At 49.2% G+C, this 15,120-nt stretch overlaps 1 protein-coding gene across 1 annotated transcript; it reads right to left on the bottom strand.

Moving 5' to 3' along the window:
• Window positions 1-958: 958 nt before the first annotated feature.
• On the bottom strand, window positions 959-14,940 carry UNC119B (unc-119 lipid binding chaperone B). The gene is made up of 5 exons (XM_027124550.1): window positions 12,980-14,940; window positions 10,327-10,440; window positions 6,749-6,872; window positions 6,448-6,620; window positions 959-4,536 (listed from the first exon to the last, which is right to left on the bottom strand). Exons 1-5 carry the CDS (start codon window positions 13,221-13,223, stop codon window positions 4,424-4,426), a joined length of 768 nt encoding a protein of 255 aa, XP_026980351.1. The 5' UTR covers window positions 13,224-14,940; the 3' UTR covers window positions 959-4,423.
• Window positions 14,941-15,120: the final 180 nt, after the last annotated feature.

Raw genomic sequence — 15,120 nt, forward strand, 5'->3', positions numbered from 1 at the left:
AAAGCCTCTAAATCCACAGTACTTTTACTGTCGTTGGCAAATGCTCCGAAGTTTCCTCACCTTTCATCACTCTACCTGGGCACCAGGAAGAAAAGAGCAAGAAGCAGGAGAAAGGGGGAAATGAGTGATGTTTGTGGGCAGAGGCCAATAGGCCTTCAGGTGCCACAGACCATCTAAACCAGACTTATTTTTAACTTGTTTTGTTTGTGAGCTTAAACATAGATGTAAGTTTTATACGAAAAGTATACAAGTTTTCCAAAAGAGACACAAATCAGAAGATGGTTGCAAGGGGTTGGATAGAGGGAGGGAATGGGCTGCAAACACCAGGCACTTGAGGGAACTTTCTGAGGTGATGGAAATGCCCTGTATCATGATTGTGATCATGTATCCATTTGTCAAAACTCATCAAACTGTACTCTTTTTTTTTGGTGTTTTTGTTTTTTGGTTTGTTTTTTTTTTGCGGTACACGGGCCTCTCACTGTTGTGGCCTCTCCCATTGCGGAGCACAGGCTCCGGATGCGCAGGCTCAGCGGCCATGGCTCACAGGCCCAGCCGCTCTGCAGCATGTGGGACCTTCCCGGACCGGGGCATGAACTCGTGTCCCCTGCATCGGCAGGCGGACTCAACCACTGCGCCACCAGGGAAGCCCCAAACTGTACTCTTAAATGAGGTGAATTTACTCTTAAATGACGTATAGTTAAAACACACCTTAATGAACATGTTTTAAAAACATGTATATACATTTTTAATTCTCAAAGAACTCCATCAAAATGTAAAGCAAAAAATACTAAGCCTAAAGCTCAATACTGTGCCCTAATCACCCTAGAAACCAGCTCTACTCGTTAAACCAATATTTACAGAAAGGCCACGTAAAGAAACTCAGAGCCCACCCCCACTCCATACCTGCCCACCCCGTGACTCAAGGGGCCCAGTCAGGAGACCAGAGAGGGTACGCGCATACTGTGAAAATCTTTCTTTTATTACTGTCTCTTGTGGCAAAATAACATTTTATACAAATAAGTCACCTAGTTTACTTTGGACACAAAGACAATACAAACTGGAATGAGGACCTCAGGTGAAGGGGAAAGGGGAAGAAGGACAGACCAGGTCATTAACGCTTCTTACATTCTGTGAAAAATAGATATACAGGGGAAAAAAATAGACTTTCACAAGTTCAGTGACTTTACATGATCCTTTGTGCAACAAGGGGTAAATCCACCTCCACCAGACCCTTCTTGTACCTAAGATGTCCTGTGACACGGAATGTGAGAAACATGGTGATCTGACAATTGGGCCCCTAGGCCAGGCACGGCAGCACCCTCTGCATCAGGGGTCCACACACACAGACGAGTCTGTGCTATGATTCTGAGAACTGTCCCCATTCCCCAACCTCACTGACGTCAGAGTGACAATGGCCACCAGAAGGAAGGGACATTACAGAAAAAAAAAGAGAGTACCCTGGGAGCCTATCGAGGGTGGCAAGACACACTAAAGCAAGCCTCACCCAATCTGTCCATTAGACACAGCCTGTTCAGTCCATTCCGGAATGAGTCCCACTCCAACTGAAGAAACAAGCTGAAGATTCCCCCAGCTACTGCCACGTCAAGAATCTCCAGTCTCTGCATAGCCCCAACGCCCCCAAATCACCGCCCCTATTTGATAACTGGACGGCCCAAAGACTGTGAGGTCTTCAGGAAGGCCGACAAGGCCCTGAAAAGTACCTTCCTTGCAAGACAGCTCTGAGCTAACACATGAAGAGAGGATGACCTACTTTATCCCAGGACTACTTTTACTTATTTCCTCTGTTTACTCTTTAAAACATAGAATAAAATAAACCAGGATCTTCTTTGCAGCAGCTGAAAGGGCATCTTAGCCCAAAAGCTCCACAGGAAAAGAGAGTCGCTCTCCCAGGAGACTCCAGGCCAGAGGGACACGAAGGAGCAAGACACAAGAGGGAGGGGTGCAGGCAGCAGGCCCCCAGGCGCCAGCTGGACCTGTCAGTCTGCTGGAATGTGTTCCCTTTAGGCGCTTCCTCTCAGGTACCAGCTCTGAACAGAGGGCATGGTCTCCCCAGGCAGGTAGGTTTTTTCCTCCCATCTTATTGCCCACAGGTAACTGCTATCAATAGCCCAGACTCCTTAACAACACGGCCTCCTGATTCAGCTTCTGATGAGTTCAGCTACTTTCAGAGAAGGTATGACTTCCAATTCTCTCCCCAGTTCGGGTACAAAAGCTTGAATTTCAGACTTACCCTAGCTAACACCCCAGAGAGGTAATGCTTCTCAAGGTTTCCTGAGTAGCTAGCCACAAGAATCCAGAGTCCCAGGCACAGAACACCAGACCTTCAGGAGCAGAAGATAGCAAATCCCTGTGCTGTTGGGCACAGATCAAGCATGGCCTCAAAACGGTCTCCAGTGAGACTAAAGCAAGCTCTTGGGAAGAGGATGCAGCACTATTCAAGCCAGAATGCCTGCCTCCTCGGCCCTCTTCCCAGCAAAAGCTAACACTGCAGGTAAGAGACAGCCCACTAGCCTACAAGACGTGGTCTGCCTGGGACACATTTCCAAGACACACTCTACTGAGCAGAGTTCTGGGCAGCTCCAGAAACCACATCCTAGATAATAATTAAACATCAAATAGTAGAAAAACTCTCCCGACTGGGTTCTGTCACAGAGAGAAGGGGTTATTCTGAAGCTCAATGAACACAAATCTGTTGAGGGAGCCCCAGTGAGAAACAGAAGGTGAAGAGGCAGTGCTGATGTCTGTCCGGCAGTGTATGGGATGGAGCCACACATAAGGCACCTGGATTCGCAGCCGACTCCAGTTCTGGGATTCACCGGTCTGGGGATGAGTAGCCCACCCTGCAGGGAACCCGGTCTCTTCCTCCCTCGGGGGTTGGGTGCAGGGCCAGCACACAGGGCTAACCAGGGTTTTCTCAGTGAGGAAGTTGCCAGCATCTGGCACAGCCCAGACTCTGGCCTGACAAAAAGCACTGGACCACGGTTCAAGGCCCCTCACGCTCTAGAATGCAAACAGGGAGCAACACCGGTCAGTGAAAGCACAGGAGCATCTGTGGCAAAGCGCTGGCCCTTCTCTCCCTGGCTCCACCTGGCCTTTCTCCCAAGCACCTAGGGAGACAGCTCTCTGGTCACAGATACCACGTACCTGGGCCCTTCCTACTGTGACCTTTCTAGCAATGCTAAACCCTGGCCGCAGCAACAGTCTTATCAGAGGGTCAGGAGTTGGGCCTGAGCACTTAAATCGCCCGCACTGTCGGACAACAGTAGGGAGCTGAAGCGCGGACAGCCCATCCAGTGAGGCCTGAGGGATGTGTGAGGAAGATTTTTGAGAACACGTCTCCCTGATAGGCCACCTCAGCTGATTTCCCCCTTTCCCAACGCCCAAAGCCATTCCAAGTGGCAGACATTCCAAAACCATTCCAAAGGACCAGAATACACATTACTTAGGTCTGACCAGCCAGGATGATTCCAGGAACTACTTCAGTACAAAAGCAGGTACGACATGACCCAGATTAGCCCCGGGAGCCTGACTGATACTATCAGAAGTCTGGCCACACATCCTATATGCTGGGAATGCCACTGACATTTTATAAAGCCTCCCCACAAGAAGCTTAGAAATAAAAAAACAAAATACAATAAGGCCTGCTCTGGCCTCCAGAGATTACTACAGTTCCAACAGCAAAACTGACACATTGTATTTCAGGAGAAACTCAAAAGTTAGGAGCCAGGAGAAGCAGAGCAAGCTCATCTTTCCTCTGGAAGGAGAACAGGAAGGCACTGCCAGGTTGAAACCTCAGTGGAGCCCCAGGAGGACCGGCTGAGGATCCGGAAGTCAGACAGATAAGCGGCCCCTACGTAAGACAGATCCTTCAGTTTGGCAGCCTTGCCCACCCCAGTGCCTCAACTCCTGGCACCACTCCTTCCCTCTGCCCCCCGAGTTGGTTTAGGACGATGCACAGGCTGAGGTCAGAGTGTGCTGATGGCGACCCCGCAGGCGAGAGAGGAGTCTCAGCTTCCCACAGCGCCCCTGAACCTACAGAAGAGCCTTCTCTCCCCGGCACAGCTCTGCCTGGAGAGACCCAGGCTCAACAGGACAACCCAGAGGAGCGATGACTACATGAAAATAAACTTTCTATTTTTATCTGGATTCCAGAAGCCTTATGCTAAGTTTTACTATAGTACCTCCGTGACCTAAGGGGCAGGGAAAAAAGGAAGAAAAAATACTGGGGAAGGAAACACAGCACTGCTTGGCACCTCTCTTGGAGCACAGGAAACTGCCACCCCAGCCTCGGCTTCCTGGGGCCAGGTTCCAGATGTGTGTTGACAGACCGCAGCTTCAGCCACCTCCGTGCACCAGGACCTTGGGCCACAGCAAAGCACCTCCCCGTCCGCTCCTGCCACAGCTACTGGCCCCCGTTATAGGCATAGTCAGCCTTGTTGTGCATTATCAGCTTGTTGTCGACAAAGTAGAAGCTGTCAGAACGGGTCTCATAGGGATTTTCAATCATCAGACGAACTGCAAGTCAGGGAAAGGAAAAAAGCAAAGACTTATGTGTGAGTCTGCCCCATGGGCCAGGTGGGATAAAACTTAGCATTCCCTCTAAAATTCGTAAACCAGCCCTTACTGAAAATGTGAGCACACGCTGTCAGAATAATGAAGTCAGAACAGAGGGAGCCAGGCCTTGAGAGCTGGAGAGACCTGGGGACCACAGAGGCCCCCAAACTGAGCATGCTGTCCACTTCAACAGAAGGATGCAACCAGCTCTGGACCTGACCCTCCGAGGCCATCGCCAGCCTGGTGCTCCGTCAGAACCCCAGGGAGAGGTGCCCGCCCGTTTGCCAACAGGCACCACAGCAGCCTGTTGACTTGGTGCTTCTGGTCCCCACCTCTAGACACTCTGGTCCAAATTCAGAAAGCTGCGCCTCACTGTGCTCACGTCCCGCAGGCAACCCTGACAACAAAGGAATCCCAGATGCGCATGGATGTAGGGGCACAAAGGGCAAGGAGCCTTCTCCAGAGGTGGCTTGGGGTATTAACTTGCCAACAATCCAGCAAAGGGTGAGCTTGTCTTGGGATCCAGATTTAAATCTTCTGTTTGTTCTGGCAGTTGCCCCGACCTCTTTAACCGTAACTGGAGGGTCAAGAGAACTGCGAGTCACTACCTCTGGTTGGTTCTGAGTCAATGGTCACATGCTATTCTGAATCCTCTGGAGGAAATGCTGTTGCTGACCACAGTTCTCAAAAGGAGAGCTGACTGTTTCAAGTTCTTTGGACTCAGCCAGGCCAGAGTTATTTAGTTCATATCCAGAGTACTGACCCCCACGCTCTTTTAGCTTACTTGGCTTCAAGAAGAAAAAGTTACATGGCCTTAGATAAAAACTTGAAATACTGTACGTAATCTTTTCTCGCAAGCATCTACACATCCCAGCCCAGCCTGGGGAGCGGGCTTCAAATGAGGATCCTAACAGTTGATGCGGTCATCAACGCCCTGCGCACTCCTCAGCAATCCTCACTTTACCTGGGAACAGTACTGCTGCACCAGTCAAGAATACCTGTCAGAAAATGACAATTTTAAGGACCCGGGATTCTGAGAAAATTGGTCGGTGTATGTAGACCTTCGCCAACAATCCAACTAAACTCCACCACTACTCACAGGATCCCACTCACATCCTGACTGCTCTAGAACAACCTTCCCTAATTCCTCACAGGGGATGCTAATGTGAGAGGGCCAGACCGAAGCCATGGGAATACACAGCCTGTTCTTCCTCTGTCATTCAGTCCATCTCCTCCCCGGCCCAGCCTTCTCCCTCCGGCGCCTTCCCCAGTTCTTCCTCCCCAGAACTACAGGGTGACTCTATCTCAGACACGGCTTCCCTCACGTTACTCCTTCTGCTCCGAACCTCTAACAGCTTCCTAGCGCCTGCTGGATCTATTCTAACAGTTTCATCTAATTAACCTTCTACCTGCAGAGAATGAGAAAGAGGTAGTCCTCAGGACTAGAATTCTACTTAGCTCACAGTTTCCCATGTAGTTCTGATTAGGGAAAAAGCAAAGGGCTAAAAGGAGTGCCGAGCAGGAGCCGGTGACTAGAACACAGTGAAACCATGACTGGCCGTGTATTGAACTGGACTCCCAGGGATTGTCAGGGGCCTCCTCTTATCTCCCTCACCACTCTCTTCCCCGCAGCAGGCATCTAAAAGGGATGGCCTGTATTAAAACCTTCAGTGTTCCCATGCAGGCAGAGTCAGAGTTTGAAACATGAGACAGGAGCAATAGGAAACGAGAAGCCTGAGGTCGAAAGACTAGAGACGCATCATGTCCCTATTTCTCTGCAAATGAGGTCGTTGGACTAGATGGATTTCATTTCAAGGTCTGTTCCTCTAGCCTGAAGAATCCAGGATGTTCTGAAAGTCAGGGGATACGTACTGACATCCTCAGAAAGCTGGGGAAACTCATAGATATGTTCACAAGTGTTCCTACTGCTGGGGATGCAGAAGCCGAAATCAAAGTCAAAGTTTTTCAGCAGGCGTTCCCGGAAATAGTGCCGTTCGATCATCCGGAAGTTTGACACAGGTTTGTCTCCCACCGTGAACTCCACCCTGCAGAATAAATCTCTGTGAGCCTGACTTTGCCTCCTCCCTCCTCTAAAGCCAACCCCAAACCTAACAGAGAACATTCTTCTCTGAACCAGAAGAACATCCCCCCTTCAGGAAATGCTGGTACTCACGTGGCGCCCACGGTGCGGAGACGGAGAAATGCTGGCGTGAACTGATAGCGGACGAAGCGGCCAGCACTGACATCCACATCTCCGCCTGCCGCCGCCGCCGCCTCCTCCTCCTCCTCCTCCTGGTCTGCAAGAGCACACGGAAGCTGAATCACCATCTCGGCAAAGAGCACGACCGATCAGCAGTACCGACACCGACACCGATATGGCAGGGCAGCCAGTACTCACTGAGCACATGCTGTAATTCCAGGCCCCGTGCTGCACGCCTCACAGGATCCTGTGATCCTGTAGATTTTGTCTTCATTTTATCTCCACTTTAAAGACCAGGAAGCTCAGACTCAGAGAGATTAGCTAACGTGTCCAAAGTCACCCAGATATAGGCAGACCTCAGAGAGATTGCGGGTTCAGTTCCAGACCACCATGATAAAGAGAGTCACATGAAATTTTTGGTTTCCCAGTGTATACAAAAGTTATGTTTACACTTTACTATAATCCATTAAGTATGCAATAGCATTATGTCCAAAAATAACAATGCATACGGCTTAATTTAAAAATAATGCTGCTGGGGCTTCCGTGGTGGCGCAATGGTTGAGAGTCTGCCTGCAGAGGCAGGGGACGCGGGTTTGTGCCCCGGTCTGGGAGGATCCCACATGCCGTGGAGCAGCTGGGCCCGTGAGCCATGCCCGCTGAGCCTGCACGTCCAGAGCCTGTGCTCCACAACGGGAGAGGCCACAACAGTGAGAGGCCTGCGTACCGCAAAAAAAAAAAAAAAAAAAGTGCTGCTATATTCAATATCCTATAATAAACCATAATGGAAAAGAATATGAAAAAATATACATATATATAACTGAATCACTTGGCTGTACACCAGAAAATAACACAACACTAAAAAAAAAAAAAAAACTGTAAATCAACTATACTTCAATAAAAAAAAATTTTTTTAAATGCTGTTGAAAAAAATGGAGTCAATAGACTTATTCAATGAAAGGTTGCCACGAACCCTCAGTTTGTAAAGAACACAATATCTGTGAAGCACAGTAAAGTGAAGCACAATAAAATGAGGTACGCCTGTAGTAAATGGAGGGAGCAGGGATGTGAATCCGGGTCCGTCAGACTCAAGGCCTGTTCTTAAACACTAAGCTGTTTGCCTTTTATATAATCTGGGGCCTTGGGCCATATCCTAACGGTGAAGCCTGAAACACCAGCTGGGTGGCTGTGACATGGTCTCTGCTATACAGACTAGGCCTGCTGTTGACCCAGTTGAAGTGCTTGCTGCTAACCAAAAGAATGAGGCTATAAAAGTTGAAACTATTCAAAAGGCACCTTCAAAGAATGCAAAAATTTCTGACATAGCAAAGACAAATCCCTAGAAATAATTGTGCTATTTAAATGGAAGACACTGACCTATAGCCTTGGGGTACTGCACTTCCTTGGACTAATGCCTATTCCAGGCCATACCAGGCCCAACACTCCGAGCACCTGGGAAAAGGTGAAGCAGATGGGCCATGAACCAACATGTGAGACCTGAGAGAGGGTCCACAAGAGTAACGACGGGCTCTGGTCTAGTCCACTCCTGAACCCAGGAATGAAAGATTTGTAAAATGAATCAGAGAACATTCTAATGTAAACAAGGAGTTAGTTCCCTCTCTAATAGCTACAGCCACCCAGTATCCAGCAAGGGTATTTTTTCCAGTTCCAGGCTGAACATAGGTGCAGTAAAAGAGGAGTCTTTTTTAGCATCAAACATCTCTGCCTGTGACAAGCCCAAGAGGAGCTGGGCAACCAGACTGAGTAGGGGTTCAAAGTCAGAGACTCCACAGCCCTGGCTCCAACAATGGGATTCAAAAAGGATCAGACCAAACCTTCTCAGGGATTCGAACTCATCCGAACAAGTGCTGTAGGAGGGCACTGAATCAGTGTGTGCATATTCTTAGTGAATCAAGATCCTTAAAGGTAAAGACTGGATGGGTCGTAAATCAAGGTATTTTTACAGTATCTGCAGCTGACCTTCTTCTTGAGATTTAGTTTTATACTGAAATGACTATTCTGAGCCCAGTCTCATGCAAATCCATACACCTGAAGTAGCCCTGGGGTCCTGGGAACATCTTAAGTACTAGGACCTGTGGCTTAGAGATACGAACAGCACAGACCCAGGAAGCTGGCTGGCCCTGACCCTCCCAATACAAGATTTAAGTACCCACAAGCTTGAGCCTTTAGATGCCCTGGTCAGTACTAGATTATGACAGCATAAAGAATACTGGGTGGTGAGACTTCTCTGCTGGTGCAGTGGTTAAGAACCCACCTGCCAATGCAGGGGACACGGGTTCGATCTCTGGTCCGGGAAGATCCCACATGCCGCAGAGCAGCTAAGCCTGTGCGCCACAACTACTGAGCCTGCGCTCTAGAGCCTGCGAGCCACATCTACTGAGCCCATGTGCCACAACTACTGAAGCCCGCACGCCTAGAGCCCATGCTCCACAACAAGAGAAGCCACCACAATGAGAAGCCCGCACAACGCAACGAAGAGTAGCCCCTGCTCGCTGCAACTAAAAGCCCACATGCAGCAACAAAGACCCAAAGCAGCCCAAAAATTAATTAATTAATTTCAAAAAAAAAGAATACTGGATGGGGTGAGGAGACCAGTGCTCTAGCCTTGTCTGTATAATTAACCTGAGCTGAGACTTTTTCATGAAAGCCTTTTGACTTACCTGGGTTACCAACAGCTGTCTTACCAAATTTACAGGCTCTTTCTGAATAGCAAATCAGATGAGAAAAGCTTGGCAAAAAGAGTCATCAACACAGACCATGACTGATACTCTGAAGGACTATCTAGGCTGGTGTTCTAGTAACTAACTCCAGGGGGTGCTCCATTTCCAGTGATGTGCTCCAAAGACCTACGTGTGGTCCCCTGGTCAGAAATGAATCACCCTGGAACTGCATCACAAGCACAGGAAGTGTCCATTCAAAGCTACCTTAAGGGGTCCCAAGTAGATGAGTTCACAGGTCTGGGCCTTCTGTTCATCCAGAAAATGGCAGACATTAAAGTCCAAACTAGGACTTACTGGGAAATCTGAGACACTATTTAAAGGAAAGGGCGTGAGAAGACACTGCCTCATGATCTGGACTAGAATCCTCCGTATCACCCTTCCAGAGTGTTCCCAGGACTCAAGGTTCAGGTAGGCTTCCTCACTGGAGTTTAATTTCAAGGATTCCTTTCCTAAGTGGAGGAAACATGGTAAGATCAAAGGGCAGAGGACCTTAGAAAAGTCACCTGGAAATTCTGGGCCTCAGTTCCCTTATCTGTAAAATAAGGATAATAACCCCCCACGGAGGTGTGAGGATTACATGAACTGATGTAAACAGAAAGATGTGGAACACAGTGACCGGCGCAGAGTAGATACTCAACAAACATCAGCCTCTCAGCACAGCTTCAAGCCAACAGGCCCACAGGCAGGCTTCAGGAGGCGGCTGGAAGCAGGCCGCTGGAGTCTGTGACACAGGATGCAATGGCACACAAAAACTCAAGCGTGAAAGACCTTTTGCTCCAACTGTCAAGTGACTACTGCAATACTAAGGCCTACCTGACACACAAGGTTTGGCAATCTCAAAAAGCACTGTCCCGGTCTCCAAATCTCGAATTTTGAAGCGTGTGAAATCAATACTGTAGACGTTGTCTTCGGGTTTACATAAATAATCTGAAAATGAGAGAGAGAGACCAATGCCGTTAAATAATCCTCCAAATCCACCATTTCTTTCTCAAGTTTTGAAGCAAACTCAGGTTTTTTTCTTACACAATTCACTTAAAATACACCCCAAAACTTCCTTTTATGTTATAAGCAAAAGTTGTGTGGAGAGAATTAGGGGATCCAAGAAAGAAAAAAAGTGCATGGGCTTGTGTGGATGAAAGATTACTGTAACACTTTAGAAATAGGGATGGTAAAAGGGGATTTCTTTGGAAACACTTCAAAAATGGCCTATAAACCTTTCATTGGATATCACAGCAGGATAGAATTTTTTTTAGAAATCCATTTTAAAACATTTATGCTGATCTAATGGCTAATATGGTGCATGTTTGCTGAACATATCACAAAGCACAGATCAGCAAACATTTTCTGTAAAGGGTCAGATCATGAATAATTTAGGCTTTTGGCCACACAGTCACTATCACAACTACTCAGCTGTGTCGCTGTAGCACAAAGGCAGCCACGAACATGGAAATGAATGGCGTGGCTGTATTCTAATAAAACTATTTATAGACACGAAATACAAATTTTATATAACCATGTGTCCCAAGATTTTTTTTTTTTCCAACCATTTGAAAAGGTTAAAACCACTCTTAGCTTGTGGGCTGCACAAAACCAGGTGGTGGGCCATACCTACCCAGGCAGCAGGACGGATCTGCTGTGGAGGGCATGAGGCCAAAGTGAAGGAGAGCCCCCAGAAACCTGATCAACTAATCAAAACAGTACTGATCAAAGACAATTTCATTGATTTCTTTCTCTCATGACTCCTGAGAGCATCTTCTCCACAACTCACTTTGACACTTTATCTTATACTGCCTGTTTGTGTTAGCTGTTTCATGTTTTACGAGCTGACTCTCCAATAAGATGGCAAACTTGAGAGCTACTGATTATTCTGTAACTCCCAAAAGTGCTGAGATTGGTTCTGCACCTTTAGAGGCGACTCAATAAATAACCTGCTGAACGGAACAGACTTTAAGAAGAGTAAAGAATCCAGAGGTCACCAAGCTGACTTGTGACTTTCTCCAATAAGCTGCTGAGGTGTGTTTGGGCAATGGCACCACGCTTAAGCTCCTACACAGGACCTGAGTGCTCTCCTAGAATGCCGCGTAGGGCCAGGCATTAGAGTGGCCTAATTCACCTTTGGTATCAGGAGAAAGCATGGGGTGAGAAAGGTGAGGTGGTGAACATTTCCGTACCTTCAGAGCCCCAAATGAAATCTGGGTCAGAACAGAAGCAGCTTTTTCACAATGTTTCTGTTAAACAGAATAGCAAGACCTTCTAAAGATATACTCAGGCATGCAAAGGACAGTCCCAAACCAAACAGTGATGGAAAATGGGGATATGAAAATACCCAGACTCAAATTAAAGCTATTTTAGGAGATGGGAATTCCCTTTCATACAGGCTGGACCAAGGCCTATCCCCCCAAACTGTCATCCTCAAATCACTGGGGGCGGCCTCCATCTCCCTGAGGGACACCTGAGCACCCCTGGGCTGCCGACTAAAGCAGTTCAGCAGATAATAGGACGGCAGCCTTTAATCCATCAAGGGAGTGCTGGTGCTTCAACGTTAGAAGTCTGGAGGACAGGGCCGGCTGGGCAAGCAGGGTCTAACCAACTGACTGCAAACTCTTAGCGGGGAACAGCAGCAAGAAAAAAGGCATCAAGTCAGGGGTTGGCCTGGAAGAGAACAGAAAAGAAGAAAACCAGGACAGGGGGTGAGCTATATATTTCTCCCCACCCCTCGTACTATCAATGAAAAGGTGTAGGACGGTTGCATTTTATGCAAGAAATGCATCTCTGACACCCTGACATATTCTTAATTCACTGCAACAAGTGTCAAAAGCAGGATTCACATTTTAGTTTTGTACGTGAACTGAAACTTTATTAATATTTTTTTAATGCGGCACGAAATGCCACGGCAATGTATTTGAGGAAGGAGGAGTCCACCTGCACACAAAGGGGTAAGCTAGGGACCCAAAGAGGTAGGGGGCCAAGGCAGGCTGGAAAGGGGGCGGGGCTGTCAGGGGCCGGAGGGGAGGGAAAGGCAGAGAAAGCAGCTAGGGTAGGGGTCTGGGCTGGCAGAGGGCGGCAGAAGCTGGCTGTAGACAGGTTGAGGGCGCCTAGCTGGTCAGGAACTTCACTGATGGCTGGGGGGCAGCGGCCCACTTCCCAGGGTCAGGAGGATCCGGTTAAGCCAAGGCGGGCCCCCACCCAAACAGATCCAGCTGAGGAGGAGAACGGCCGGGCCTGAGGGCCCAGCGGGGACGGGCCACAAGGAAGCCTAGCGTGGCCGGACTCAGAGGAGGGCAGTCAAGCCCACGAGAACCCCTCCCGACCAGGTCTAGGTGAGGGTGGGCAGCGCGGCCCGGCCGGCCGGAGGCGCCTGGGTGGACACCCTGGGCCGGCCGAGCGGCAAGCGGCTGGCTCCGCTTAGGCTACAAGGGGCCCAGGGACCGGCGCGAGGGGAGGGCGCGGCCTGCCCCGCACTTACTCTCTGTGACCCGGCTGAGGCGCAGGACGTGCTCGGGCCGGATGGTATCCAGAGCCAGCAGCTCCTGCTCCGTAACCGCTGCCCCGATGCCGTCGTCGGCCGCGTGGTGGGGCGCCTGCCGCCGCGCCTTAAGCCTGTTCAGGACGCCGCCGCCAGCCTTCTTCTTCTCCTCCTTGCCAGTCACCAGCCCCCCGGGCCCAGCCGCCGACCCCACGGCCGCAGCCTTAGAATTCGACCCGCTCATCGCTCCGCCGCCAAGATGGCCGCCGCCTCCGCAGCCGTAACTATGGAGAGCGGGGGCGGGGCCGGGCCTGTGGGGGCGGGACCTGCGGGCCGCGTCGCTAGCGCCCTCCCGCCAGCGTTGGTCCAGCCAGGTGGCTGGCACCTTAGCACTCCAGATTCTCCATCAGGCCCCCGAGGTCACCCCAAATGTCTAAAAAAATATCCCGTACAGTCAGATGACTTTCCATCACATAAAATGTAGACGAGGCATCTTGAGAAAATGTTTTTTCATCTGTAGTCTAGGAGGTAAGACAGTTCTTGCTATGCAAAGGCAGCTTTCCAATTAGATTGCCATTTCTAAACCGTACTGTGTCAGGCTTTGGGCTAGACATTGGGCTGGGCTACAGGGAATATAAGAATACGAAAGAGGGAGGGATTGAGTCTGCTGTATTCACCACTGTATTCAGGCAGTCTAGCTAATGCCTGACACATGGTAGGTGCTCAATGATGATCGAATGAATGAATGAGTGAAGGAAGGCCTGAACAGCACCGGGCTACGGAGGAGCTCCCACTTTGTTGGGGAAGACTGTGAAGTACATAATTCATCATGTGGCCCTTCCTCTAGATCAGCCCAGTAAGTATGAATGAACCAGAAGACAAAACAGACTGCTAATTGCTGAAGCAGAGGTGCTACCAGAGCACACAGGAGGGGTCTAGGGGCTAGGGGAGAGGCTTCAGGGGTGACATCTGCACTGAGCCATGGAAATTAACCATGATTTCAAGGACTGGAGGAGGTAAGTGGGAGGGGGGAGGACACTGCCCTCTTATACCCCAAGTGGCTCCTTCTCTAGAGATTCTGGATCCACACCCTTCTCTGTTGGAGGCTTGGGCCTGACTGATGCAAAGTGTGTGTGCTAGGTTGATGTCACCTCTTAGATAGACTCAGGCCGAAGTGAAACTCTACCCGTCTCCCCACTGGTCAGCCTCAAAGCCTTGATTTATGCAGGATTTGCTGGATCCCTCTCATCCGAGGGGTTTGGGAGTGGCTGACAGGCCTCGCCTGGTTCCTGGACCAAATCCAAACCTGACTCCACCTCAGCTGCCCAGCCTGGTGGAACAGTATGTGGCCAGTTCCTATCTAAATGCTGTCCTGTCTTTGAGAGATTACCACCCGGGGGGAGACTTCCCAAACTGTTCAGGGAAATTTTAAGATGTGTGCAAGAATTACACATTTGCACATTGCAATTTCCCTTTGCAAACAATTCTTTTTAAACTACTCAGCAGTAAGTGGTTACTGAAGAATTTCCAGAACTCTTAATATGCTACTTGATTGTGAATCACCAAGAAGGGAGTTTAGCATGGAGCCATTTCACACAATCACTTGCTGACTAAACATTTGTCCTCAGCAACAGGACTAGAGTTACCTGGATCCCAGCTTTTCTCTTTTTAGGGATGATAACAAACGTATTGACGCGTTTACCTGCAATTCCACATCCGGGAACTTAGCCTACATGTATGCACGAAGATGTTTACTGCAGGACCATTTGTAAAACTGAAAAATTACAACAAGTTATAGTTGCACCCATTCATGTTATGAAGCTGTTAAAAAGAATGAGGTCCATCTCTACTTACTAGTATGGAGAGATCTCAGATAGTTTGAGGTGGGGGGAGCAAAGCACATAATCCCATTTGTTTAAAATTTGAAAGTAGGGCTTCCCTGGTGGCGCAGTGGTTGAGAGTCCGCCTGCCAATGCAGGGGACATGGGTTCGTGCCCCGGTCCAGGAAGATCCCACATGCTGCAGAGCGGCTAGGCCCGTGAGCCATGGCCGCTGAGCCTGCGTGTCTGGAGCCCGTGCTCCGCAATGGGAGAGGCCACAACAGTGAGAGGCCCGCGTACTGAAAAAAAAAAAAAAAAAAA

This window comes from Aethalodelphis obliquidens, unplaced genomic scaffold (assembly GCF_003676395.1).
Source record: "Aethalodelphis obliquidens isolate GAN/ISIS:26980383/991018 unplaced genomic scaffold, ASM367639v1 scaffold28, whole genome shotgun sequence".
NCBI lineage: Eukaryota > Metazoa > Chordata > Mammalia > Artiodactyla > Delphinidae > Aethalodelphis > Aethalodelphis obliquidens.